At 52.6% G+C, this 25,844-nt stretch overlaps 1 protein-coding gene and 2 long non-coding RNA genes across 7 annotated transcripts; 2 read left to right on the top strand and 1 right to left on the bottom strand.

The window, feature by feature from the left end:
- Positions 1 to 1,655: 1,655 nt before the first annotated feature.
- On the bottom strand, positions 1,656 to 10,368 carry LOC147574674 (uncharacterized). Of its 2 annotated transcripts, XR_015243401.1 has the most exons (4): positions 9,675 to 10,368; positions 9,458 to 9,591; positions 2,332 to 2,800; positions 1,656 to 1,737 (listed from the first exon to the last, which is right to left on the bottom strand). It is a non-coding gene; the product is annotated as an uncharacterized LOC147574674 (long non-coding RNA). The 2 variants fall into 2 exon arrangements; XR_015243402.1 differs by lacking the exons at positions 1,656 to 1,737; positions 2,332 to 2,800 and adding an exon at positions 7,109 to 7,742.
- LOC147574675 (uncharacterized) lies at positions 1,987 to 5,807 on the top strand. The gene is made up of 2 exons (XR_015243404.1): positions 1,987 to 2,851; positions 5,426 to 5,807. It is a non-coding gene; the product is annotated as an uncharacterized LOC147574675 (long non-coding RNA).
- Positions 10,345 to 25,801, top strand: NFIL3 (nuclear factor, interleukin 3 regulated). Of its 4 annotated transcripts, none has more exons than XM_086684852.1 (2): positions 10,345 to 10,488; positions 23,966 to 25,801. In XM_086684852.1, exon 2 carries the CDS (start codon positions 24,108 to 24,110, stop codon positions 25,497 to 25,499), a length of 1,392 nt encoding a protein of 463 aa, XP_086540978.1. In that variant the 5' UTR covers positions 10,345 to 10,488; positions 23,966 to 24,107; the 3' UTR covers positions 25,500 to 25,801. The 4 variants fall into 4 exon arrangements, with proteins under 4 accessions (XP_086540978.1, XP_086540977.1, XP_086540979.1 ...); XM_086684851.1 differs by lacking the exon at positions 10,345 to 10,488 and adding an exon at positions 11,005 to 11,129; XM_086684853.1 differs by lacking the exon at positions 10,345 to 10,488 and adding an exon at positions 11,539 to 11,730.
- The last annotated feature ends 43 nt before the right edge of the window (positions 25,802 to 25,844 follow it).

The raw sequence follows: 25,844 nt of genomic DNA, 5'->3' as shown, positions 1-25,844 counted from the left end.
ACACTTATCATTTATCATATATGGTTTTATATTTATATGCGAATCTATTTCTAGAATTTCAACGCCATTTCATCGATCGATTTTTCTTTCAGTGATGCCACATTGTTTTAATTAGTGTAGCTCTAACATCTGGTTGGATGAATTGAATAAATTCACCAGATTTATTATTTTTTTTCAAGGCCAATTCAGTTACTTTGGGATATTTATCCTTCCAACGGAAAAGGAGAATCAACTTTTCAACTCCCTCAAAATACCCACTGGAATTTTGACTAAGTGGGATAATCTTTATTGGTTAATTTGGGGATAACTGTCATCTCTATAATATTGGCTCTTTTAGTCCAGAAACGTGCTCAATCTCTTTACTTATGTGTCTCCTTTTATGTCATTATTCAGCGTTTAATAGTTTTCTTTACATAGGTCAGCTTGTACTTGTTTTTGTTAGATATAGCATGAATTATTTAAGTTTTTTTATTAGGAATCAGACACTTTTCCGAATCGTATTTCAAATATATTTAAATATAATATTTTAAAATGTAAAAACAAGCGCTTATTTATTAAGCCTCCTTTAGGCACCAGACACGTTACGTTATGCTTTCCGTGTTATTCAGACACAAATGAAAATCTGTAGGTCACAAAATACTCACCCAGCTGTAGCTTAAGCGAACCCGGATCTGTCTTCTGCACACTCGAGAAGCTCAGAGGCGCGGTAAGCCGTTGCTGACATTGACCTCTTCTCTCCTTGCCAGACGGGTGCCACAGTTCCAGGATTACACCCATTTTTAAGGCAGGAAGAAAGGAACCCAGGAGACATCTATGAGTTTGTCCATCTCTCTGGCCAGACTCATGTCAAATAGCCACCCTACCTCCAAGGAAGTCTGTGAAAGTTTGGACACTCGCAAATCCAAAAAAAAAAAAACAGGGAGGCTGGAGCGATGAGCCTGGGACTGGGTACTGAGGGAGTCAAACTATAGTGACTCCCTGGAACCTCTGAGGGCAGCGGGATCAGCACCCAGTTCACACGTGGGGAAGCAGAGGAACACGGAGTTTGGGTCATGTGGCATCACTCGGTTCCACCTGCCTCCCGGATGCAGGAAAGCCACTGTTTATAAATAGATTATAAATTCTAATTCCTGTCCAGCCACGCTGCTGAATTCTCATGTGGTCCTGCCTCCTTCAAGCAAACGAACATATTGGATCACATCTTCCCTGTCATCATGATAATCTGGATTTTTCCTGCCTCGTCGTTCAGTTTTGATGTCAAAAATAATGGGTGTCCTTGGTGACTTTCCTATTTAAATACAAAGGCTTTCTTGTTCCCCTGCTAAGTAAATGATTACATTTGTCCGGGAAAAGAATACTCTTCAAATAGTCAGTGGTCGAAGCAGATACTTTTCAGTAACAAGAAAGTCCTCCTTTCTAATCTACTCTTCAAAATGTTCCCCTTTATCACCAACACATATCCATGTATCTGACTCCTCTCCAGTAAAGTTAACAAATGCATCTCACCCCCCTCCCCAAAAAAAGTGGCTTCCCACATGCTTTCCCAAGAAACTTTAGTCTCATTTAGAAACTAAACGATGTTGCTGGAATGTGTAGAAGGCGCTCTCCAGGTCGGAGGTGGTCTGCCAGAGACAAGAACCGTGGGCGGGGCTCAAACACTCACCTCTTGTCCCTTTGCTCATTTCCGTGAGGCACATCCCATCAGGAACCTATTTGGGGGAATACCTTCTACGGTTTCTAGAAGAAAGAAGAAACACCGGCTATGTGGGATTCCTAGTTCAAAGTGCATGTGCTGAGAGGCTTTCTCGGGAGGTACAATCCCAAGAGTGGGCCAAAGGAGAGGCAGGCAGAGAGGTCGGGAAAGTCAAGCAGGGGGGTTGTGTGAGCGAGCTGACCCCAGCTTCCCAAGCCCACAGGCCCTCCCTGCTCAGTGACAGGAGCAGCTCACCCAGGTCCAGCTTCTTCCTGCTCCCAGCCGACCTGGCGGTGGACCGCCCCCCTGCACTTGGGGGTCCTGCTACCCGCTGCCGCACCCCGACCCGCGGCCTCGGGGAAGGGCGGGCCCCTCCGCGTCTGCGCCCTGCCGCGTTTCTGGGTGATGGAGGCATCGGGGTGTCTGCGGGGCCTGCCGGGTCCCATCTGGCGCAGCCAGGAAGCGGGATGAAGCCAGCCACACGGGGCTGCCCGGGGCGGGGAGGTGCCCTGCGCGGGGCCTGGCCGCGCTCTCCACGTGGCAAGCAGCCGCGGCCTGGGGCGGCTGAGGCCCAGGCAGCTGGGGAGGAGCGCACGCGGGACTCGGGCAGGGGCGGGTTCCACGCGGGAAGAGGTTACCTTCTTGCGCCTTAGGAGAAGGGTCCTGTGTGGCACGGGCAGCGGGCAGCGCCAGTCCTGCGTTGGGCCCCACCGCACAGATGGCCGCAAGCAAAAGGGCCGAAGTGCGGCACAGCCCGAGGAAGGACGCCGCCTGGGGGCCGGGGCCACGAGGGCCTCGGCTTCGGTTCCACCCGGTTCCACGCGGCCAGCCCGGCTCCGCGCCCTCGGTGCCCAGCCGAGCTGTCCCCCGCCCCCGGCTTCCAACGTGGGCAGCTCGGGCCTGACTCCAGGTCCCAACACCTCCACCCTTCACTGCAGGAGGGCGCAAGGCCTTGGAGCCGCGTGGGCACGGTGGGGAGCGGAGGGGGGTCGTTCTGGAAGTACCTGCTACAGGGGCCCCGAGGAGAACCTGAGCGCGCGAAAGGCACACGCAGAGCCTGGCGCCAAATCCTTGCACGTCCGCTCCTCTCTCAAGGAATCTTCAGCCCTGGGAAAGTAAACCAACTTTTACACCAAGAGTTCGCCCTCACATCTCCTGGTGAGTCCAGCAAGTTCCGGGCAGGCATCTGTCCCCGGGGCCGGGGTGGGGTGGGGTGGGGGGGGCCCTCCCTGGGGACCGTGGCACCAGCACTCACCCACCGTTCAGGAGTCACACTGCCCCCTCCCCTGCCACAAAGCAGGAGCATCTGGGGGGTGGGGAGGAGCAGGAAGCCCAAGTCTCAAAGTCCCAGATCGTGTGGCATCTGTCACCACCTTGTCACTGCACGTGACCATGATCACCTGGCCCCGCCCCGTGTGTCTCTGCCCCCTTCCTGCCCGCTGGCAATGGCTTGGGGAGGCCCGTCCTCTGGGACCACGTCGTCCTCCACGTTCTCGCCTTCCCATGCCCCCCCACCTCAGCTCTTCATACCTGTATGAGTAACCGGGTTCCGTTTTCCCCCATCTGAGTTCATCCGGCTCCCCCCTCCCAGCTTGCTGCTTCTGCTGTGTGGCCCTGAGCAAAACGTCCTCCGTGGGTCTGTCTCCTTCAGAACCACAGCCAGGCCTGGCTATCTGAGAGCCGAGGAGGCCTGAGTGAGGCCTGAGGGCCTCTGCTACTCTGGGGCCAGAAAGCCAGCATGTAGATGAGAAGACCACGGCAGGGAACTTATCTTGAAGTTCTCTGACCTGAAGGGAGGCTTCTGTCCTGAGCAGGGCCTAGTGGCCAGTGCTTTCCATAGGTCAGCTCACTCCTACCCTCTAAACAACACTGCAGTTACATACAATATCACCGTTGTACTATTTCCCAGATGGAAAAACTGAGGCGCCACGGTCTCGGGTGACTTACTTAGGGTCATCTAGTACGGGGGTCCTAGGGTCATCTAGTATGGGGGCCCTAGGGTCATCTAGAACGGGGGCCCTAGGGTCATCTAGAACGGGGGCCCTAGGGTCATCTAGTACAGGGGCCCTAGGGTCATCTAGAACGGGGGCCCTAGGGTCATCTAGAACGGGGGTCCTAGGGTCATCTAGTATGGGGGCCCTAGGGTCATCTAGAACGGGGGCCCTAGGGTCATCTTGTACGGGGGTCCTAGCGTCATCTAGAATGGGGGCCCTAGGGTCATCTAGAACGGGGGCCCTAGGGTCATCTTGTACGGGGGTCCTAGCGTCATCTAGAATGGGGGTCCTAGGGTCATCTAGTACGGGGGTCCTAGGGTCATCTAGAACGGGGGCCCTAGGGTCATCTTGTACGGGGGCCCTAGGGTCATCTAGAACGGGGGCCCTAGGGTCATCTTGTACGGGGGTCCTAGCATCATCTAGAATGGGGGTCCTAGGGTCATCTAGTACGGGGGTCCTAGGGTCATCTAGAACGGGGGCCCTAGGGTCATCTAGAACGGGGGCCCTAGGGTCATCTAGAACGGGGGCCCTAGGGTCATCTAGAACGGGGGCCCTAGGGTCATCTAGTACAGGGGCCCTAGGGTCATCTAGAACGGGGGCCCTAGGGTCATCTAGTATGGGGGTCCTAGGGTCATCTAGTATGGGGGCCCTAGGGTCATCTAGAACGGGGGCCCTAGGGTCATCTAGAACGGGGGTCCTAGGGTCATCTAGAATGGGGGCCCTAGGGTCATCTAGAATGGGGGTCCTAGGGTCATCTAGTACGGGGGTCCTAGGGTCATCTAGAATGGGGGCCCTAGGGTCATCTAGAACGGGGGCCCTAGGGTCATCTAGAATGGGGGTCCTAGGGTCATCTAGAATGGGGGTCCTAGGGTCATCTAGTACGGGGGCCCTAGTGTCATCTAGTATGGGGGTCCAGGCCTTCAGCCACTTCCCCCACGCTGATGCTTCACGTGTGACATTTCGCATAAAAACACGTTGAACACAGCACGTCGCTTTTGCAGACCACGTTCTCCAAAGCAGCCGTGCTCCTTCCTGCCTGAATCACGCGCAAGCCTTGCTGGTGCGGCTGCGCGGAGTCCTGCTGCCTGGTCAGCCTTCCCACCTGCTGTCTCTCACCACAGAACCTCACACACTGAACTTTTGTCCCCAGCTACCTCTGCTGTGCTTTCTTGGAGACGTAAGCACTCACTGGGTCTATCGCGCTGATACTGTGACGCAATTCATTGTCCACATCAATTCACAGGGACACACACCCAACGACACCCACGCCCACTCTTTGGGTTAATGATATTGTTTCCCTCGTGCGGGTTGATTTTTCACTGGGTTGATAATACCGAACACATCTCACTGTCTCAGCTCAGGTGCTTTCCCGAGCAGTTAGTAGCTCTTAGCTCATCTTAACCTTGGAACAACTTGTTGAGACGGACGTCATTATTTCTTAAATTTATTTGTTTATTTTGAGAAAGAGAGAGACGGAGAGAGAGGGAGGGAGAGAGGGATAGGGAGAGAGAGAGAGGGAGAGAATCCCAAGCAGGCTCTGCACTGCCAGCACAGAGCCTGATGTGGGGCTCCAACTCACAACCCGTGAGATCCTGACCTGAGCCGAAATCAAGAGTCGGATGCTCAACACACTGAGCCACCCAGACGCCCTGAGATTGGCGCCATTATTATCAATGGTTGCAGGAAGGGGAAACAGAGGCAGAGAGAAGTTAAGGGAGGTAACTTGTCCTGTCTGCAGAGCTCGTGAGCAGCGAAGCTGGGATGTGGACACACCATGGCCTGCTCCTCCTCCCGGGCTCTCCCGCCCATTTGCCTGGTTGACGACCGCCTGAGACTGCTTTGGCGGCATCCGGGCGGCATACCTACGTGGCAGCCCTCCACACAGGTGCGTGGCCTGCCTGAGACGATCATCACACGCAGGAGCTGAACAATAATCTTAGGCACTTCTGCTCAGGCGCTCAGAGTCTGGAAGTTTCTCAGAAGACCAGAAATGCGGTCAGGCACCCAATTTCCGGGCTTCTCAGTGCACTTACCAAACTGATAGCATTCATTTTCGTCTCTTGCTGAAATAAACCACCCCGAGGGAAGACCATTTCTGTCTCTCGGGCCATCCGTGTGCATTTCACGGTGTAATTTCCTCCCCGCGTGTTGTAATTAGGCAGGGCGAGGGTTATGGGTGAGCCGGCTTTAACCGGGACCTGCTTCTCTGTAAATGCCAAATTTGCAGCTTTCTTTTTCTGCGCGGCTGTTCCTGAAGAATCGCCCCAGGGCAACCCTGAGGGGTCTGCCTCAGCTCCCATGGGGCTCCGATGAAGAAATGAAGTCCAGACAGATGAAACGATTCCCTTCGTGAGTCGGGGCGGGGGCGGGGGGGGGGGGGGGCGGCGGTGGTGGTAACGAACGCACGAGAACCCCAGCCTCCTGGGTTGCCCCCATGGCTCTTTCCAACGGATGCCCTGTGCAGGACTTCACAGAAATGTCTAGATAAGGTTTGCCTCGGGGACTGGAGCTGCCTAGCAGTGTGGGTGTGTCACCTCTAATTCTTAGTAAAATGCTTTTTTGTTAGAACACATTTCACAATGTTATATTTCACACTCTGGTCACCCTGCCGTGTCCCCGTGGCCAGCTAACAGCTACCACAGGCCTTGCCCCATCACTCAAGATTTTGCAATGAACATAGTTGGCCCCTTCTGAAGTCTTGACCATTTTTAGTGTATCTCCCCCCGCCACCCGCCTTTTTGTGAGTTTCTTTTATTTTGACACCTTTGCTCACGTATGCCATTTAATCTGAATCAACGAAAATGCTAGCTGAAACAAAGGCCATCGGTGGCGGCCAAATTTAAAGACACGTTTCGGTTTTTGTGATGCTGTACTTGCAACATCTTCTTTTGCAAAACCACCTCTTTCTGGCCTTTTGCTGGGTCTTCTGGAAGTGCTTTGAAATGTATTCAGGCCATCAGCTGCTTTTGTCTGGCGAAACCATGTAGTCCGTGTAGAGATCTAATTTCTTTCTTAGCTTGAGCAACAGTCATTTAACAGGAAACATTTCAACTTCTCATACTTTAAAGCCTGTGCTTCTACGGGGAGTGTCATTTGGCTATCTTCTGTTACCCAATTTCCCACAAAAACTAGTTTTTGAATAATAAGGCCAAGCATGCTAATGGAATGCCTGCTGATAGAACCATGTGGCAGGAGCTGGGGAAGGCGGTGTGGAAATTTTAAACCCTCGCAATGTCTGGGTTGTGGCTGGGATATGGGCGGGGGTGGGGGGCAGGAAGGGGAGGTGGGAGCTTGGTAGAGGAAGGAATCCAGAAGAGTCGTGAGGACTCGATGATTGGGGAAAGGCCGATGGGAAAACTAAGAATGCATCGGGTAAGTGAGAAGAAAATACACAAGAAGAAGAAAAGTCAACACACAGGAGCAGGTGGAAAAAGAAGGCATAGGAGTGAGCCCAGTGATTGGAAATTGCATCAAGCGTACAGAGAAAACAGAGCAAGCATGAAAGAAAGAAATACCATTCCAGGAAGTTTCTGCCTAAACATTCAATGACTCATTAGGTCAAAGCAAAATACCAGCATAAATTGCATACTGACGGGTGTGGGCAGGCCTCCTGCGGGTGACGAGCCATGCCAATCGGTGCCACGCTAGCTCCCTATTTAAACCCCAACCTGAAAACAAAATAAAACTAGAACTTACGAATTCCTAGAAGTGGTTTTCCCTTGTGTTCGTGAGGGTTAAAAAAGTGGGCACCAGACCCTCAGGAGGCATAGCACGGTGGGAAGACTGTGGCCCTGGGCTCTGGGGCCCCAGTGGTGGCCAAAGTGTTTTAAGCTACGGAAGGTTTCCTGCAAAGAAATCCAGAACTCAGGATCTAGAACAGACACACGGAAGCTGTCCAAGCAGGGTCACCCGGCGGGAAGCCTGCCTTCCAGCCTCCGATGGCGCCTTCCCTGGGCATCTCCATGGAACTTCTCGGTCAGAGGGCACAGCCTGTCTGGTCACCAGCCCGCCAAGCCACAGGATCTTTTCTTTTTTTAACCAGTGGCCTCACAACACTGGAAAAATCAGGGTATTTTGCCAAAAAAAAAAAAAAAAAAAAAATCTAAATGTCCACTTGCTTTTGAAAAACTGGAGCCTGGGGCCCCTGTAATTGTCCTGGGGCCCCTGTAATTGTCCTGTACCGCAACAACCCACGAGAGCTGAAACGCAATTTGTGGCTCTCTGGCTGCCACGGGCCACGCGCACCTAACTGAATTCTCACTAGGTATCTGAGGTTGCAGCCACCTGTGCCCGAAGAGGCCCCGAGAAAGGACCTCTGGACACACGTGGCCCCTTAGGTATCGTCTGGCTGGAATGTTCCACAAAGGAGTTTTCCATCTTAGGAAGGAGAGGCCACATTCGTGGTCATTCTGCTCTCCTTGTATTGGCTCAACCACAAAGGATATTGGGAGCGTAATCAGATATGGCTGAGTGTGGTCAACGGTCTGCAGCCCGTAGCCCCTATCACAGACCCTGCCTCCTCCCCCCGGGACCCCCCCACCCCAAGTTCCGAGAGAGACGGAGAATAAGGAAGTTTTGACCTCAGACTTCACCCAGAACTGCCTTCCTTCTCCCAGAGACCTGGTCACAGCCCTGTTCTACAGTCAGGCCCATGCTGACGTTTTCCTAGAAGCCTCCCACCTGCGGCAATTTGTTTCCAATGTCTCAGGTTTTATGCTCCGTTTACTTGTGTTCACCTGCAAGTGCCTGTCTATTCGGTGAAAGTTCTAGCACCTATTGGACACACCACCTCTTGGGTAATGGGGACAGAGCCCTCTGCGTATTGTTCAGCGGTTTCCCAATCACCAGGAGGAGCTAAAGAGTTATTTTCTAAGCTGGTATCTCAGACATCTTTTACACCTCATCTGATTTCCAAGTAGGGTGGGGACCAAAACTGATGCGCGTAAATGATACAGGCACAATCTAGAAATACCCCCAAGTAATTAAAGGAGCCTCAGGTTTCAAAATTCGGCATAGAGAACCAGTTTCCAAGTTCAGAGAAATCCCCACCCCCATCATTTCTGAGTGACTCCAAGCATGTTTTCTACCTTTCATGAATTTCACGTCGTCCTTCTATTAAGACCATTTACCACTCATTCTACGACAGCTTTGGGAGTCTATGCAATTATTCAAAAAGAAGAACAACGTGGAGAACATGCTGTAGGTGTGGGGGAGCGAAGGTAATGTAGAGTGGCTCTGGATTTCTAGGAACCAGCACGTTTCTAACCCAGAAAAGGCAACTGGCGTAGGGATTTGGTTTTCGTTTCATCTAAGGGAGGTTTTCAAACTCTAATGGGCATTGCGCGGGTTTGGAAAAAGGAACGGAATAATAACAAATGAGAAAAGTGGAAATGACAAACCAAAATCAAGACTCATTTTCATCAGCAGAGTCAACTCTTTGGAATGAATGTCGACTAGAGGGGACAGACTCAAAAGCCACAGACAGAAGAGCTTCTTGAATTGGTGAGCACCCGGGCAGAGGATTTGGGGAAGATGTGAAAACCCACTTTGCATGTCTAAATAGTCAGGGCCTTGTTGGTAAACGTACACTTTACCAGATGAGTTGTGAACAAGCATGTGTTCTGAACCACAGCATTGTCCTTGGAGAATAGTTTGAAATGTGAGGCTTTCCAAACACCAAGTGGTAAGTGATACGCATTTTTCAGCATCACCCTTTGGGTGTTTGTAACTGTGTAATAGGAGAACGGGGAAGGTAGAAGAGACAACTTACCAAGCAGATTTACGCTTGATGATGGGCACCAGTGATGTTAGCCTGGTGGCGGGGTGGGGCTGGGGGTTCAGTCTACTCTTGTCTTTCTTTACTTTGGGGTTTGGTTCAAATTTTTCTTCTTGAAGAAATGTGTCCTTAGGGAAAAGAATGGAAAGTCACCGAAGGCATTCAGCCCAGCTCCCGCATAGTCCAAGTAGGGCCTGAGGTCCTTCCCCACCTGCCACATCCTGTATTTGGGCAAGTCTGTGCGCCACTGTAAGGAATATGGCTCCCTTCGCAAAGGCAGACTCTCTCTCTGTCTCTCTCTCTCTCTCATTCTGTAGACGCGCTGTGTGTGTGTGTGCCACGTGCCTTTACAGCCCTTAGCGCGATGCCTGGGGAACGCGCCGCGAGGTGCCATTTCCCCCATTTCCTCGCGTCCCTTACGTAGCCCGGGAATCTGGGGGAGAAGACGACCGCGTCCGATTAGGGGCAGAGATGCCCCGAACGAGCCGCCGGCCCCGGGATCACAGGAAGACTCCCCGCGCGGCGGAGCCCGGCCCCAGCGGCGCACGCCGGCCCGGCAGCCGGCAGGGCGCACCCGCGTTGGCCACCACTCGGCGCGGCCGAGGGCAGCCGGACCTCGGCGAGCCTCGTTCCCCAGGCGTCTTACGCAACAACTTCGCCTCCGTCATCTGCGCCCTAATTGCGCAGGGGGCGGTATCTGCGCGCGGCGCTTTCTCTCCCGGCCGCGGGCCGTCGCGCTCCCGGGAGAGACGCACGGGGGCATTGTCGCCGCCGCCTACGCAGCGCCCCCGCGGGGCTCCGGCCGGCCGGCGGCCCCCCTCCCCGCGGCGGCCCGCCCCGAGCGCTGGCGGCTCGCCAGCGCCGCCCCCCCCTCCCCACCCGCCCCCAGGAGGAGGGGTCCTCCCGGGGGTGTGCGGGGAGGGGCGGGCGGCTGTCCGCGCCACGCCCGCGGCCCCCCGGCCCGGTGCTGGGTGGGCAACAGGTAGCCGGGCCGCTGCGTGCTCGGGGAGACAAAAAGCGCCGCTGTGAGTGAGCGCGGATCGCCGGGGGGCGCAGGCAGCGGTGGGAGAGCTGGACGGCTGGGCGGGCCCCTCCCCAGCTCGGGCCATTCCCCCTCCCCCCGGGAGCGCCGGCCGTGGCGCAGCCCCGGAGCCGGGCGCGGGGCGCGGGTCCTCGCGGGCGCTCGGGCGGTGGCGGTGGCGCTGGCCCCGGCCCGGGGAGGGACGCGGGCGGCGGGGCGGGGGAGCTGGCGTGGGGAGGGGAGGGGAGAGAAGAGGAGGGGAGGGGAGGGGAGGGGGTGGGGGCGGGCCGGGAGGGGGCGGGGCCGCGGAGAGCCCGCCCCCGCCGGCCGCGGCCATTGGCGGCGGGCCGGGGGCGGGTGCGGGCGCGGCGATTGGGGCCGCGGCCGCCCGTCACCGCGAGGCTGGCGGGCGGCGACGTAGCGCGGCGCTCGGAACTGACCTACTAACACACATCTCCCGGCGCGGCCACGGCGCCCGCGGACCCGGCGCGCCGCCCGCCTCCCGCGCCGCGCCCTCGCCGCCGCCCGCCCGCCGCCCCGGAGCCCCGGCCCGCGCCCCGCGCGCCCCGGGCCCCCCGCCCCCCCCCCCCGCGCTCCCGCCCGCCCCGCCGCCCGGGCGCTCGCCGTCCCGGGAGCAGGAACACGGTAAGCGCTCCGCCCACCGCCGGCCCGGCCCGGCGCCCCGCGCCCCGGCTCCCCAGCTCCCCGCCCGCTGCCGGGGGCGCGCGGCCCGGGCTGCGCGCGGGGCTGGCCGGCGGCGGCGAGTGTGCGCGGGGCGTTCATGACAAACTTTTGCTGCTTTGCCGGGAGGGGACTCGCCACCTGAAGGTGGCCGCTTTGATTGCAGCGCCCTGGCGCCGGCACGTAGTCCGGGCCGGCTGGCTCTCCCCCCCGCGCCGCTGTTGCATAATGTCTCCTGATTTCAGGAAAATTGATGTTTTGGTGGAGAGGCGCGCCGGGGAGGCTGAGACATCTCGAGCGGGGAGGGCAGCGCTCGCTGCCTCCTTTCTCGTCCCTTCTGCGGGGCTGGCGGCGGGGGTGTGTGCGGGGGGTGGGGGGGGGCGAAGGGGGGTGCCGAGTAAATGGGACGAGCCTTGATCTTCTTGCTGGGAAAGAGCGCAGCTCGCGTGAACCGTGACGGCATTCGGAGAATGCGTGCGCCGCGTCTGTTTGTGTCGGGGGCTGTGTCTGCACGGACGTCTTCCAGCCCGTTTGTCGTCAGCGTGTCTTACCAGCGCCCGAGAAGGTTGTAGGATTCGTCCTTGCCCGGATTGCATAATCTGCCCACGGTGAAATATTGGCTCGGGTTACGGGGCTGATGTGGGAATGTGCGCGTACTTGTGCGATGATTTGGAAATTGTGGCGCGGCGTTGGACAGGAGGTCGTTATTGGCACGTCCCGGATAAAGACGGAGATTTTGTACACACGCCTCCTACAAAACGCGAAGAACCCCTCGGGTTGTATTCTGATCTTGGATACTCCCGGGGTTTGCCCCGTAGGTGTTGCGAGCTATTATTTTTAAATCTGGGGCGAACCATTGTGGTCTTGACCTCCGTACCTCCGTGCTTTTAATGCGTTCCACTCCATCAGCCCTGTTTCTCACCTTATTGTCATTGCTTTTTCAGACACGACAAGACAGATCACATAATAGTTTCCTGGAAATGTTGCATTATGTAACTGCCGAATTTGCTGGCAGTCAGCATAGGAAGCGGGAGCTAATTACGTGATTTTATAATCTTGCTACAAAGAAAGTAGGACAATGTCAGCCTTTAAAATGTCACTGTCACAGTTTTTTTTTTTTTTTTTTGAGGATATTTTAAACAGGAAAGTAGACAGCCGGGTAAGGCATTGCGTTAGCTCCCGCCGCTGAATGTGTGTCTTTTGCCCTAAATGAAATGAGCGTTCTTCTAAATTTAGCCCTATCACATTTTAACAATTGTGGCCTTGCAATGCTATTTCTGGTGTTTTCTCCAGGGCTGTGTGCAAATACAAGTTCAAGGCCATTTGCTGTAGTTTCAACTTCACGCCTTCGGAGACCTTTGATAAGATTGTATTTTTAGGAAGGCATTTCGCCGAGCGCGGTGATTTGCTGGATGCTGGTTCCCATTTATCTTTATAAAGGACACTTTAGGAAAGTGCTGTGTTCCCTGGGAACAGCAGGGGATGGCCAAGCGTCATCTCTGGCCCTGGCTTTTGTAAATAACAACAGCGAATGAGGTCACAAGTATTTATTTCACATCGTGTTTTTTTTTCCCCCCTCCAGACCAGATATGATTTATGGGAAACAGATATAGGTTAGTAGATTGCATTTTCGTGTAGATACCCTAGTTTTTATTCGAGTGAGGATATATGAATATATAATGTACCCAGATTTTAAATTTCCTCCGGCACTCTGACGTAGTGTAATTATGTGTGAATATATTTATATGGTGGTGTCTATGTCAGATTTTTTTTCCCTGACGTAACATTTAAATAATTAAAGAGCAGGGTTTGGGGTTTTTTTTTGGGGGGGGCGCGTTACAGAGATTCATCCCCGGAATGAATCACATTACCCCAGATAATTGCAGTTGCTTTCCAAGAAGCTGATGGCGCTCCAGCACCCCACCCCCCACCGCCGCCCCGGTATCAGACCCCGACCTACTTTGGAGGTTGGGCTGGGAGCCCCGGGCCTGCTGGGGACCGCGTAGCGCCACCTTCCGATCGCGACTTCCAGGGGCGCGCCCCTCCCGCCTGCGGGCCCGCGGGGGACCGGGGCTGGGGGCTAGGATGCGGGGGTGGCGCTTGGGAGCCTAGGGTCGGGACCCCGGAGCGCCCTAGGCGGCGCTTGGGCGGGAGCCGCTCCGCGGCCTGCGCGCCTCCGCGCCCCCTCCCCACATTCCTTTGTTCTGGCGAGGGGGTCCTGGCAGAGCCGAGGCCCCGCTGCGCCGCCCACCCGGTGGGGGCGGGTCCCGGTGAGGCGCCGCGCTGGGGGCGCGGGGGGACCTGGGCCGCGGAGTGCGGGTGCGCCCAGGCTTCGCCGGGCCGAGGGAGGGGAGCGGAGAGGAGCCGGGGAGGGTGGGGAGGGGAGCTGGGGGGGAGCGAGCGGCACCCGGGGCGAGGCGCGAGGAGAGGCCAGGCGGGCCACGGGGCAGCTCTGGCGGCCTGCCTCCTGCTCTTCCCCGGTGAGCTGCTGAGCACCGCGGACACCTTTGTTCCTGCAGCTTCATTGTACTTTGGAGCCGGAGCCAAGTGCTTCTGGATTGGTGAAGTGAGAAAGACCGAGAAAACCTCCAAATGTCAACAGACCACAGGCACTGGGGGTGGGGGCGCTCCAGCATTGACGGTGGCGATGGGAAGGAGCGCCCCAGCTTGACTGTGGCTAGTCGAGTGGATGCATTTTTCTTTCTTTCTCCCTTTTTTTTTTTTTTTTTTGAACCTTTACTTCTTGCGGTCAAAGGCTAGAGTAGAAAGAACTTGAATCCCCCGAGTTCAAAATAAAGTAGAAATCAAAACGCCCACGTAGACGCCGCTGTCCTACTGTAAGACTACAGTACTTTCATCCTGGCGTAGAGACTTCAAGAGAGTGAGCTCAACTGGTTCGCAGTGAATCCACGACCACATCACAGGTGTTCGCCGGCAGTCCACTCCGTTGGAAAGTTTCTTCTGTGGGGTCACGTGCCGCATCCCTGCCCCCAGTCGGTTTCTCTCCTGAGCTCCAAGGCCGCTGACAATCGGTTGGGGCCAGCTTTGGCAAAGCGCTAAGAGCGCAGGCCCCGAAGAGCCGGGTCCAAGCCCCAACCTGTGGTTTGGGAGGTGCTGGGATCTCCACTGGTGTCCCCGGTAAACCGAGCACACACAACCTGTCCAGCTGGGTAGTTGTGAGGAGCACAGCTTTCCTCGTGTAGTTGACCAGAAACCGGGTTGTTTTGTTTTTTCATAAAGATACCTTGATTTTTTTACTCTGCCTAAGTCTCTGTCCAGTGATAGTAAGGATGGAAGTTTGAGTTAAGCCTGTAAGTGAAGATCCTTCTTGGAATATGTTTTTGTTCTAATAACCGCCCGCCCCCACCCCCCACCCCCCCCACCAAAACTGTGCCATTGCGTTCCAGGGTGATTTAAGTTTGAAGGGAGTTCTTGGCGTACTGTACAACCACCCAAGTCACTGGGTTAATATTTTGGGGAAGTGTTAGAAGGAACACAGGGGTGCGATGGGGGGAGGGCAGGAATGATGTAAAGAGTGCCACACAGCGCGGCCTTTTCCAGTTCCCTTCACCTCTTTGTGACGGTTTTCCTTGGCCCGGATCGTCCACCTGCGAACTCGTATGGTCCGAGACCAGCCGCGGCTCGTGGGACCCCACAGATGACACGTCTGGGAAGGACTGGGTGCAGCCTGGGTGGTTGGAAACTGAGGCCGTGCTCCGTGAAGCCGGTCACGTTCAGCCCTTTTGATTAGTTAAGAGAAGATTTCGTCCGATCGACATGGGGCAGTGCTTCCCTAAGAATCACGAGAGGCTGACACAGCCTGGCACTTGTCACCCTCGTTGGCTCGATGCTGCTCACTCTTCAGAAATGAAATTAAGAGCATCCTCCCTAGACCCTAGTCCTGCGTGTGCCTGGCCACTGTGCTGTGTTCCGTCACCGTCCCCATTTTATAGGTGAGGGACTGGAGGCACAGAGCCCGACCACCGGCCCAAAAACGGGCTGTCTCTCCCCCTCCCCAGAGCATGAGTACAAGCTCACTGCAGCTTTTGAAACAATTTCCTTTTCTGTGTTAAGGGCTTATCTTTGCGAAGGGCAATTATAACATCGGTGTGATGCAACAACCTGAAAATTAAAAACCCTTTGTTAGAGCGCTTACCCGTGTTGAGCAACTGCCTGACTCACCAGCCCAGTGGATATTTCTAGTTGACCTTGCCTTGGTCCATAGTCAGTTCCGAGACGTGAACGTGATGGGAGCATGGAATGGAAAAGGTGCAGTCATATTGCCTCGGCTTTATTTTTACCCGAGCTAAAATCACACATACTTCATTATTTCCATTGTAATCCAGATGGCAGTGATGCTGTGAGGAGTTGTTTATTTTTAATTTGTATTGAGGGAATGAGAGCAACTTGGGATTCGGTTCAAAATATGACAGAAACAATGTAATTGAAGTTTCCTTTAATATGCATTTCTGGGTTTTGCAAGGTATGCCAGTATTTCACAGCATTAACACATTGTTTGATATCCTGTTATTTTCCTAAATTATATTTGAGTTGATTCTTATCCAGATCGGACTCGTGGAGAATGTCGAAAGATGTTGACCTTTGATCACAGACATTACATAAGAGCTTTTCAGTTTCAAAATGAATCTGTATTACCAGTACCCCCAATTACCTCTCAGATTTCTTTGCAAATACTTTTCCTGTAGTTAAAAAAAAATACTGCTTCAAAAAAATTGCCGTTTTTCATATGGTTTTAATTAGAGAGCTTATGCTTGTTTTTATGATAAAGTTTAGTAGGGATTTTCTAGATGCCATTCATAATAATCTGTTTTGAGGACTCAGTTTCTTTAGAGTCAGAATGATCTTTGTATTGTAAGGCTCTTGGTTATCAGAACACGGTGTCTTTTATCAGTTAACTCTTAAAAAGAATCTGAAATTGCAATTAAATAGCCTTCAGGTAAACACTGAAACACTTAAAAAAAAAAAATCTGCCCTATCCATACGTTTGTAATCATCTTGCCCACTGTCAAAGAAAGTGAAATTAAATAGAAGAAATCGACAAGTCAAGCTGAGGAGACCTTCAGTGTGATCCCAGACATTCAAGAACTTTCTCTGCTATCATTATTCATCCCGCACGTGCTCTGTGGTGGCGTGCCCGTGGCAGAATTTCCTATAAGGGGGTTACCTCGCGATTGCCGATTGCTGGTGTCCCTTAGGATTTCAGATTACTCGTCAGACCCATCCATTATCTTTGGAAGTATCAAGGAAACGAATGTCCCCCTTTCGAAGTGACTGCGGCTTTTGAAAAATGTTCTACCATTCCACTCCCTGCCCTCCCCCACCCCACCCCCCAGATTCCTCTCCCTCTTCAGTGAGAGCCTTTGGTCTGTATTTCCCCAGGCCATTCGGTTGTTTGTACATGTTAGCATCTCTGCACACAGTCTTCGGAGTATTTCTATTGTGCGCTAAGCTACAAACACGTCTTCTTTTATAAGAGTGTCATGCTGTACTATTTCATATTTCAGCTCTGCTATCACAAAATGCAGCACTGTCCTATTTATTCAGATTAAATCTGATTTTTAAGTAGTCCTTTATTGAGGATGAGAGAGCAAGCAACTTGAAATATTTCCACGTATGGTAAAAACTCGTAAACTCCATCAGGTTTTGACACATTTATTTACAGAGGCGCCCAAATAGAAAAAGTAGGTTAATTTGTTGCTATGATAGGACAGATTTTGGCGAAGTGTGAGAATCACTTTATGTGTGTGCCTGTATCTGGGTCAAGTACACACTTCTCTCTAATGTTAGGGTTCAAGCCTGTGTTACTAGAGACAGAATTGTATTATTGAATGGGAGGCACTTCATTGGCAATTAGAAAGGCTTAACATAGTTTTATTAAAAAAAAAAAAAAGCGATGTGGCGCCTGGGTGGCTCAATCCGTTGAGCATCCGACTTCAGCTGAGGTCATGATCTCGCAGTTTGTGAGTTCGAGCCCCGCGTCCTGCTCTGTGCTGACAGCTCAGAGCCTGGAGCCTGCTTTGGATTCTGTGTCTCCCTCTCTCTCTGCCCCTCCCCTGCTTATACTCTGTTTTTTTCTCTCTCTCTGTCTCTCAAGAATAAATAAACATTAAAAATAATTAAAAGTAAATAAATATCTTTTTAAAAAAAGTCTTTGGGGAGCCTGGGTGGTTCAGTCAGTAGAGCATACAACTCTTGATCTCGGGGTCCTGAGATCCCATGTTGGTTATGGAGATTACACACACACACACACACACACACACACAAAAAAGCCTCTTGTTTTCAGCCGGATTAGCAAATCCCCTTGCAAGTTCAATGCCTCCTGAGTTCTCCCTGCCCCCCCCCCCCCAGCCCTGTGATTGCATGTGTGTATTCTTTTCCTGTTCTATCTCTGCTCTTAAGTACTGGATTTTATTCTTGGCCAGGGAAAGAAGTAAAGCATTTTATTGAAACAATCATGTCCTGGACTCTATCCCACCCACAGCAAGAAATGAAGGTTAATGTGTTGCTAGTTTTAACAGTTTAAAGGGCTGTGAATTGGTTAGCTTTATTCATTTACTTTTTCACTGAAATGGCACTCATCTTAAAAACAAGCAGCTGTCTGCTTCGTGGAGAGACCGTTTACAATTTAACATGAAATAATTTTTTTCTTTAATGTCATCTCGGCTACAACTCTGAGGGAGTACATGGCACATCCAGAGAGTGCAGGAAAATGAGGTAATTCTATAAAAAATGCTTCCGAAATGGGGAGCCCATTAAATAGTATTTCATCTTGCATTGACAGAATTTTTAAGTCAAGATGTTTAATGCAAGCAGTTTGCAGTAAGACTTCCCCTTTAAAGAGATCATTAATGACAAAATGTGTCGCGGTTGATCGTAGTGGCCACACTACTGTTAAGATTTTAGATGCTTGAAACAAAATTTTCCTTCTTGTTTTGTAAAGAGCTTGAATTGTCAACCATGATTTTCCTTTTCTTTTTTTAAGTCTATGTATTCATTTTGAGAGAGAGAAAGAGAGTGGGGGAGAGGGGCAGAAAGAGAGGGAGAGAGAACCCCAAGCCGGTTCTGCGAGGTCAGAAGTGCCCGCTCGATGCGGGGCTCGATCCCACGCACTGGGAGATCATGAGCCCGACACGGGGCTCGATCCCACACACTGGGAGATCATTGACCTGAGCCCGACGCGGGGCTCGATCCCACGCACTGGGAGATCATTGACCTGAGCCTGATGCGGGGCTCGATCCCACGCACTGGGAGATCATTGACCTGAGCCCGATGCGGGGCTCGATCCCACGCACTGGGAGATCATTGACCTGAGCCCGACGCGGGGCTCGATCCCACGCACTGGGAGATCATCGACCAGAGCTGAAATCAAGAGTTGGATGCTTACCGGATGGAGCCCCCAGGCGTCCCATCTATGATTTTTCTGACAGGTGCGCTGGGGACCAGGGAAGGTACAGGTCTGTCATGGTAAACATGGGTGACGATGTCACTCCTTGAGGAAGCATGAGGTGCAGAACTTCACATTGGGAACTTTTATTCTTTTGGAGAATTTCTTCAACCAGACTTTCGTCTTAATTTAAAACAACGTTTAGGTCACCTGACTGGAACAGACGTTGAAACTCTGCGTTCACAAAACAGAACTCCCGCCCATAGTGGATAGTGTGATGTTAAGAAGCCTTAACTAGAGACGGCACGTCCATCCCAGGGATGGGACGGTGTGTGTCAACTGCAATGCGGCGTCTCCTGCCCTTCAGTGTCCCTTTTCACTCGTGTTTTCATGCAGCAGCCCGATTGCCCGGTGGGTGTGTTGAAGCTGACCGCTCCGGGCATGCGAGTGTCACAGAACTGGCAGCTGGGGGCAGTCACTAGAGAAAGGAAATCGAGGCGCACGCTCGTGGTGGTCTGAAAACACGATGCAGAGGCCAAGTCGGTGTTCAGTCAGTCCTGAGGGAAAACAGTGGAGGTTGAAATGAAACCATTAGCTGAGCATGTGTGCTGATGTGCTAGAAGGCTCGTAGTCAAGCATCCTTTATACTCATCATCCAGGGGCGTAAAGACAGTCTAAGGCCTGCCTCTGCCCTTCAGTGCTGTGTGACCTTGGGAAAGTCACTCAGTCTCTCTGTGTTCTAACTACGCGCCTCCCCTCCATGTTGAAAACGGACACACTTTGGTTTAGTACCAAAAAAACCCCCAAAACAAAAAACCTCATAGGCGACAATGCCCCTACTATAATTTTTCTTTTTCCCTATGTTAGCCTATAGGAAGGCCAGGAGATTAACCTTTTAGCAGAGATGAAAGTTTAGAATGTTTTCTCAATTCGTGAAATACTCTCCAGATAGGAAACAACTCCAAAGAAGCTGGAGAAAAGTTCCCGGGGGTACCTTTGTCGTCTTAAAGGAAGTTCTGGCAGCATCTAATAGTGGCTTTCTGCCCCCAGCATAACTCAGCAAACGGGTGTGTATGAGTCAAGAGTGGGAGTGACGCAGAAAAGGAACCGTAGGTGCACAGAGCGGCCCCGTGCAGGTGTCGGAGAGGGTGTTGGTGGGGGAACAGGACCCTCATCTGGGCTGAGCCCTGCTACTTAATAGCTGTGGGACACTGGGCAAGTCACTTAACTTCTCTGAGCCTTTGTTTTCTCTTCTGAAAATGGTCATTGTGAGGGTAACAGAAATATGAGAGGCTCCTGGTGCCTGCTGCGTAGTTTAGTCGGTGGCACCTGTCACGGTGGCTCGTGTTATCACCACCGTACCAAGAAAAAAAGCGGGCTAGAAATGATGTGCCGTGTGCACCAGGCCCCCCGCGGTCACGGCACCCCTCGAGCACGCCTCCTTCAGCCCTGTGATCTCTGGTCTGGCTCCCTCGGGAGACGAGGAGCTCCTTGACTCTTGAGAGTTTGTATTTCCCCTCCCTCCAGTCTGGCTCCGTGCCTGGTCCACACAGTTGGTGCTCCGTGTGTGCCGAATAAATCAGTTAATGAAAAAGAGAAGCTCTCTGGGAATAAGTAAGATGTCTTTTTTTTAGCATTTACATAATCATCTTCAGTGAAAAAAAACATGAGAAAGTTGTTTAGATACAAAACTTTCTTAGACAAGGCAGGTGAGTGACTGTCAATCAAATGTTGGGCACCTATACATTCACTTTGTTGCTAGGATACAAAGGTACTACTTTGGACCCTGAAAAATTTTGCAGAGGATTTGGACACATAAAACAAACCTGTATTGAGATACGGTATACAACATCAGCACCTCTGTCTGCATTATCTCACACTTACTAAAAAAATTTTTTTAATGTATACTTTGAGAGGGAGAGAGAGAGACAGAGACAGAGCATGAGTGGGGGAGGGGCAGAGAGAGAGGGAGGCACAGAATCTGAAGCAGGCTCCAGGCTCCAAGCTGTCAGCACAGAGCCCCAGAGCTTGAACTCACAAGCCCCGAGATCATGACCTGAGCTAGAGTCGGACACTTAACCGACTGAGCCACCCAGGCGCCCTGGCGTTTTCTCACACTTATGATCAACTCTTTCCAACACTGCAAGGTTATTCGGTAAAAAATACTTCAGAAAGTACTCTAAGGTAGCAGGTGGTCATTTGCCAATGGAGTCAGGGAGACAATTTATACTTGCAGATGAGGGGAGATGCCCAGATTCTAGTACACGTAGTACAACTCAAACCGGAAGAAGATTAAGTATAAAGAAATGAGCGTTTCTGTAGGTGTTGAACGTGCCGACAAAGTTGTAGAGATGACATCAAGCACGTAGACGGTGAGAAGCGGGGGGTGAAAGAGAAGTTAAGACAAGGCGGGGGGGGGGGGGTACTTGCGTTAAACGGAGGTGGGACAGTGTCCTTCGCACAGTGAGGGCTGCCTGCCCCACTCACCCACACTCATGGCATGGGCAGCCTTTGGACCAGGAGGCTGAAAACGTCCCAACCCACTGGAAGATTGGAAACAATGAAATAAGGACAAGTTTAGGAAGAGTAACGAAGACAGAAAGGTGTGGCATTTCCAAAGCTTAGCTGTGAAAACTCATCCGGAGGCACATGTAAAAGGAATGTGACTTCTTTAAAAAAAAAAAAAAAACAACAACAAAGGACACATTTTAAAATGCATGGGAAAGGGGCACCTGGGGGCGGGGCTCAGTCGGTTGAGCATCCGACTTCCATTCAGGTCATGATCTCCTGGACCATGAGTTCAAGTCCCATGTGGGTCTCTGTGCTGACAGCTGGGAGCCTGGAGCCTGCTTCAGATTCTGTCTCTCTCTCTCTCTGCCCCTCCCCTGCTCACACCCTGTCTCTCTCTACCTCTCTCTCAAAAATAAATAATAAACATTAAAAGAAAACTTTTTTTTTTTTAATTTTTTTTTTCAACGTTTATTTATTTTTGGGACAGAGAGAGACAGAGCATGAACGGGGGAGGGTCAGAGAGAGAGAGGGAGACACAGAATCGGAAACAGGCTCCAGGCTCTGAGCCATCAGCCCAGAGCCTGACGCGGGGCTCGAACTCACGGACCGCGAGATCGTGACCTGGCTGAAGTCGGACGCTTAACCGACTGCGCCACCTGGGCGCCCCAAAAGAAAACTTTTTTAAATGCACAGAGAGAGTGAGTCTCCAGTGGAAAAAAGATATCCTTGAAAGGAACTATATCATGGCTCAAAACAGAACAAAACACCAGTAGGACCTGAGGATCCGGTGGCGATTTGAAGGGCTCCCCAGAAAAGATCGATGCACTTGTCCCCTGCTGCTGGAACTCTGACTCTTTGCCTCCACACTTGGTAGAGACCTAACCGAGCTGGGGATCAGAAGTCTCTCGTAGCAGGGAAGAGCCCACCCAGTATGTAGAGGAAACGTGGGTTTTCACGTCAGAAGATGAAACCTGAGCGGAACTACAGAAAGCAGTGTTGTTCTGCGAAGAGATAACCAGAAAAGATTTCCCTTTCTACAACATCCCTGCCCACTGCGCACACTCTGTGCCTTTGTTCCCTGCTAACGCCGTATTATCAAAAACAAACAGAAACCTGGTATTCTTAATCACGGGTTTCACTACATCGCAACCGACCGTTTGCATGTTGGCTCAGTTTGATGGACAAAATAAATAAATAAAATAAAATAAAATAAAAAAAACCAAAAACAAAACATGGCACTAAACCTTCTTTATGATCCTGAAATCATTACATCATTTCTTCTGTTCCTTCTGGAAAAGACACAAGAAGCTGGCAGGCTTTTCCAGCTGATAGAATTAGACTTCATTTCATTAGTCATCACAATACTATGTACAAGAAAGAGAGAGTGACGTAAGCAAGAACAGTCAGGGTTTTTAATGTGGCAAGGGAGCGTGCCATACAGATAGTGCTGAATGAACGGTTGTCTCTCCATATCTCCTTTATGAAAGTATTGCCTACTGGGAAATTAGGCAGAGAAGCCCCGTCTAGAAACACAGATCCAAAAACCACCACAAAAAGATTGTTACTGGAACCTAGTATGGGTTTATTAACCTCATGTCAAGCCAAATTCAGATTACAAATATCTCATCAGTGGAAAAGGAAGCCAGCTGATGGTTCTATTTTTGAGGGTTTATTTTTTTTTCATATATTTTGTTTGAAACTCATTAGTAAAATGGAAAGAAATTCTTTCCATAATTATATTCTCTAGGTTTAAAATAACTTCAAGTTTCAGGAATGCACTGTACTTAAAAAAAAAAAAAAACCCTTTGAATAGTAACTGTTTATTTTTGTCCCAAACTACTGTCTAAATGAAATCTATTGTGGCAGACTTTTCGGGACCAAAAATAAAAAAAAAGCACTTAGGATGCTTCAATCTAAAGTGGAGGTTTGACGAATCAATTCGAAGGAACCAGAAAAAAAGAACATATCTATCTAATGGTGGAGCGCAGATGTACCAGGAGAGGTGGCTTCGTTGGGAAGAATCCTGGGCCACCTGGCCCAATGAGCTGTGGACAGGAGCCCAGCAGGCAGTCAGGGGTGTGTCCCCGTTGAGAGTCAGGTCGAAACAACTTCAAGTCAGTCGGTTTGGGTGGCTTCTGTTTTCATTTTCACGGAAACAAATTTGGCACCCGTTATATATTTTGTTCCGTGTGATTGCAGAATTTGTTTCCGGATATCGGAGCTCACCTGGGAAGGTTCCTTGGAAGAAAGAGGTGGTCTTGCTTGCCTTGCGGTGATAATAGAGATGTCATCTGAAATTATTCAGGAGCACCAAAAACTTAACCCCCCCAGAGGCCATCTGTCCTTCCCTCCTGGGAGGCCCCATGTCTGCGCGCCGGCCCCACACTTCTGCTGCTGAAACAGCCTGCCTCTGTTTCTCCCTGGGCACGCGCGTTGCTGCACCCCTCTTCCTGGGCCACGTGGCACTCTGCTGAGAGGTCCCAGGGAGCGGGGGGACCTACTTACCTATTTCCTTTTCTGGATGGCAGACTCTTTGAAGGAAAGAGCTGTGTCTTTTTTTTTTTTTTAATATTTATTTTTGAGAGAGAGAGACGGAGTATGAGCGAGGGAGGGGCGGAGAGAGAGAGAGGGAGGCACAGAACCCGAAGCGGACTCCAGGCCCCGAGCCGTCAGCACGGAGCCCGACGCGGGGCTCGAACCCGCGAGCCGCGAGATCGTGACCCGAGCCGAAGTCGGGCGCCCAACCGACTGGGCCCCCAGGCGCCCCGGGAGAGAGCTGGGTCTGGCGCAGAGCCGTGGGCCCTGCGTGCGTAGCGCGGTTCCCGGTGCGCGGTGGGCGATAAGCATTTGCCAGACGGGTGACTCTTCCTTCGCTGTGTTGCAGGTCGCCCCGGGGACAGAGCGCCGAGCCGGAGAGACCCGTCTCGCCCCGCGGACCAGAAGGAGGAAGCCTGTTGATGGCTCTTCCGCCGCCGCTGTCAGAGCGCAGGTGGTGAGTCGCGGGGAGTCGCTCGCGCGGGATTCGGATGCAGCTGAGGAAGATGCAGACCGTGAAGAAGGAGCAGGCGTCCCTGGACGCCGGCAGCGGCGCGGACAAGATGACGGTGCTCGGCCCGGCCCTGGCCGACGTCTCCGAGGAGCTGACGGCCGGCGAGGAGCTGCTGCTGGGCGAGGGCAGCGTGGGGAAGAGCAAGTCCTCGGCGTGCCGGCGGAAGCGGGAGTTCATCCCCGACGACAAGAAGGACGCCATGTACTGGGAAAAGCGGCGGAAGAACAACGAAGCGGCCAAGCGCTCCCGGGAGAAGCGGCGGCTCAACGACCTGGTCCTGGAGAACAAGCTGATCGCGCTGGGCGAGGAGAACGCCACCCTGAAGGCCGAGCTGCTCTCCCTCAAGCTGAAGTTTGGCTTGATCAGCTCTGCGGCGTACGCCCAGGAGATCCAGAAGCTCAGCCATTCCACGGCTGTGTACTTTCAAGACTACCAGGCGGCCAAGTCCAGCGCCGGCCCCTTCGCGGACGAGCACGAGCCCGCGATGGTGACGGGCGGCTGCATCTCGGTCATCAAGCACTCCCCGCAGGCCTCCCTGTCCGACGTCTCCGAGGTGTCCTCGCTGGAACACGCGCAGGACGGGGCCGCGCGGGGTGGCTGCGGGAGCCCCGACGGCAAGTTCCAGGCCATCAAGCAAGAGCCGGTGGAGCTGGAGAGCTACACCAGGGAGCCTGGCGACGAGCGGGGCGCCTACCGGGCCTCCCTGTACCGGAACCTCATGGGGACCGCCTTCCCCGGCTACTCCCACTCCCCGCCTCTGCTGCAGGCCGCCCGGTCCTCCAGCAACTCCCCCAGGACGTCGGAGACCGAGGACGGCGCGGTGGGGAAGTCCTCGGATGGAGAAGACGAGCAGCAGGTCCCCAAGGGCCCCATCCACTCTCCCGTGGAGCTTCAGCGCGTGCACGCCACCGTGGTGAAAGTCCCGGAAGTGAACTCCTCGGCCTTGCCGCACAAGCTTCGCATCAAAGCCAAAGCCATGCAGATCAAAGTCGAAGCCTTCGATCACGAGTTTGAGGCCACGCAAAAGCCGTCCTCGCCCGTGGACGGGACGCCGAAGAGGCATTTCGAACTGGAGAAGCATAGCGCCCCGACTATGGTACACTCTTCCCTCCCCCCTTTCTCAGTGCAGGTGACTAACATCCAGGATTGGTCTCTCAAATCGGAACACTGGCATCAAAAAGAACTGAACGGCAAAACTCAGAACAGCTTCAAAACGGGAGTTGTAGAGATGAAGGACGGCGGCTACCAAGTCTCTGACCCGGAGAATCTGTTTCTGAAGCAGGGGATGATAGCAAACTTGTCTGCAGAGGTGGTGTCACTGAAGAGACTCATAGCCACACACCAGATCTCCGCCTCGGACTCGGGGTAGACTACTACTGAGACGCTCTGGGTGTTTAGAAAGCCGTCATTTGCAATAGAGGAGTACGTTTTGTATTAGGCGGGAGTTTCACTGGACCCGTGATGTCATTCCACTGTATGTGTCCACATGCTGTCTGCTGGGTGTCTTTCTGTGCACAGGTTATTACGGAGATTAGATTGTGTTATCACTCTGCCTTGTGTATAGTCAAATAGTCTGTCGCAAAGGCTGTACATATTGAACATTATTTTTGTTGTTCTGTTATAAAGTGTGTCAGTTACCAGTTTCAATAAAGGATTGGTGACAAAGACAAAGACAGAGCTTCTGCTCCCTTGCACTTGACTTTACAGAAAAGAC

The sequence above is a fragment of the Puma concolor genome, chromosome D4 (genome assembly GCF_028749965.1).
Source record: "Puma concolor isolate L17-30 chromosome D4, mPumCon1.1.hap2, whole genome shotgun sequence".
Taxonomy (NCBI): domain Eukaryota; kingdom Metazoa; phylum Chordata; class Mammalia; order Carnivora; family Felidae; genus Puma; species Puma concolor.
This window is presented reverse-complemented; position numbering and strand designations above follow the sequence as displayed.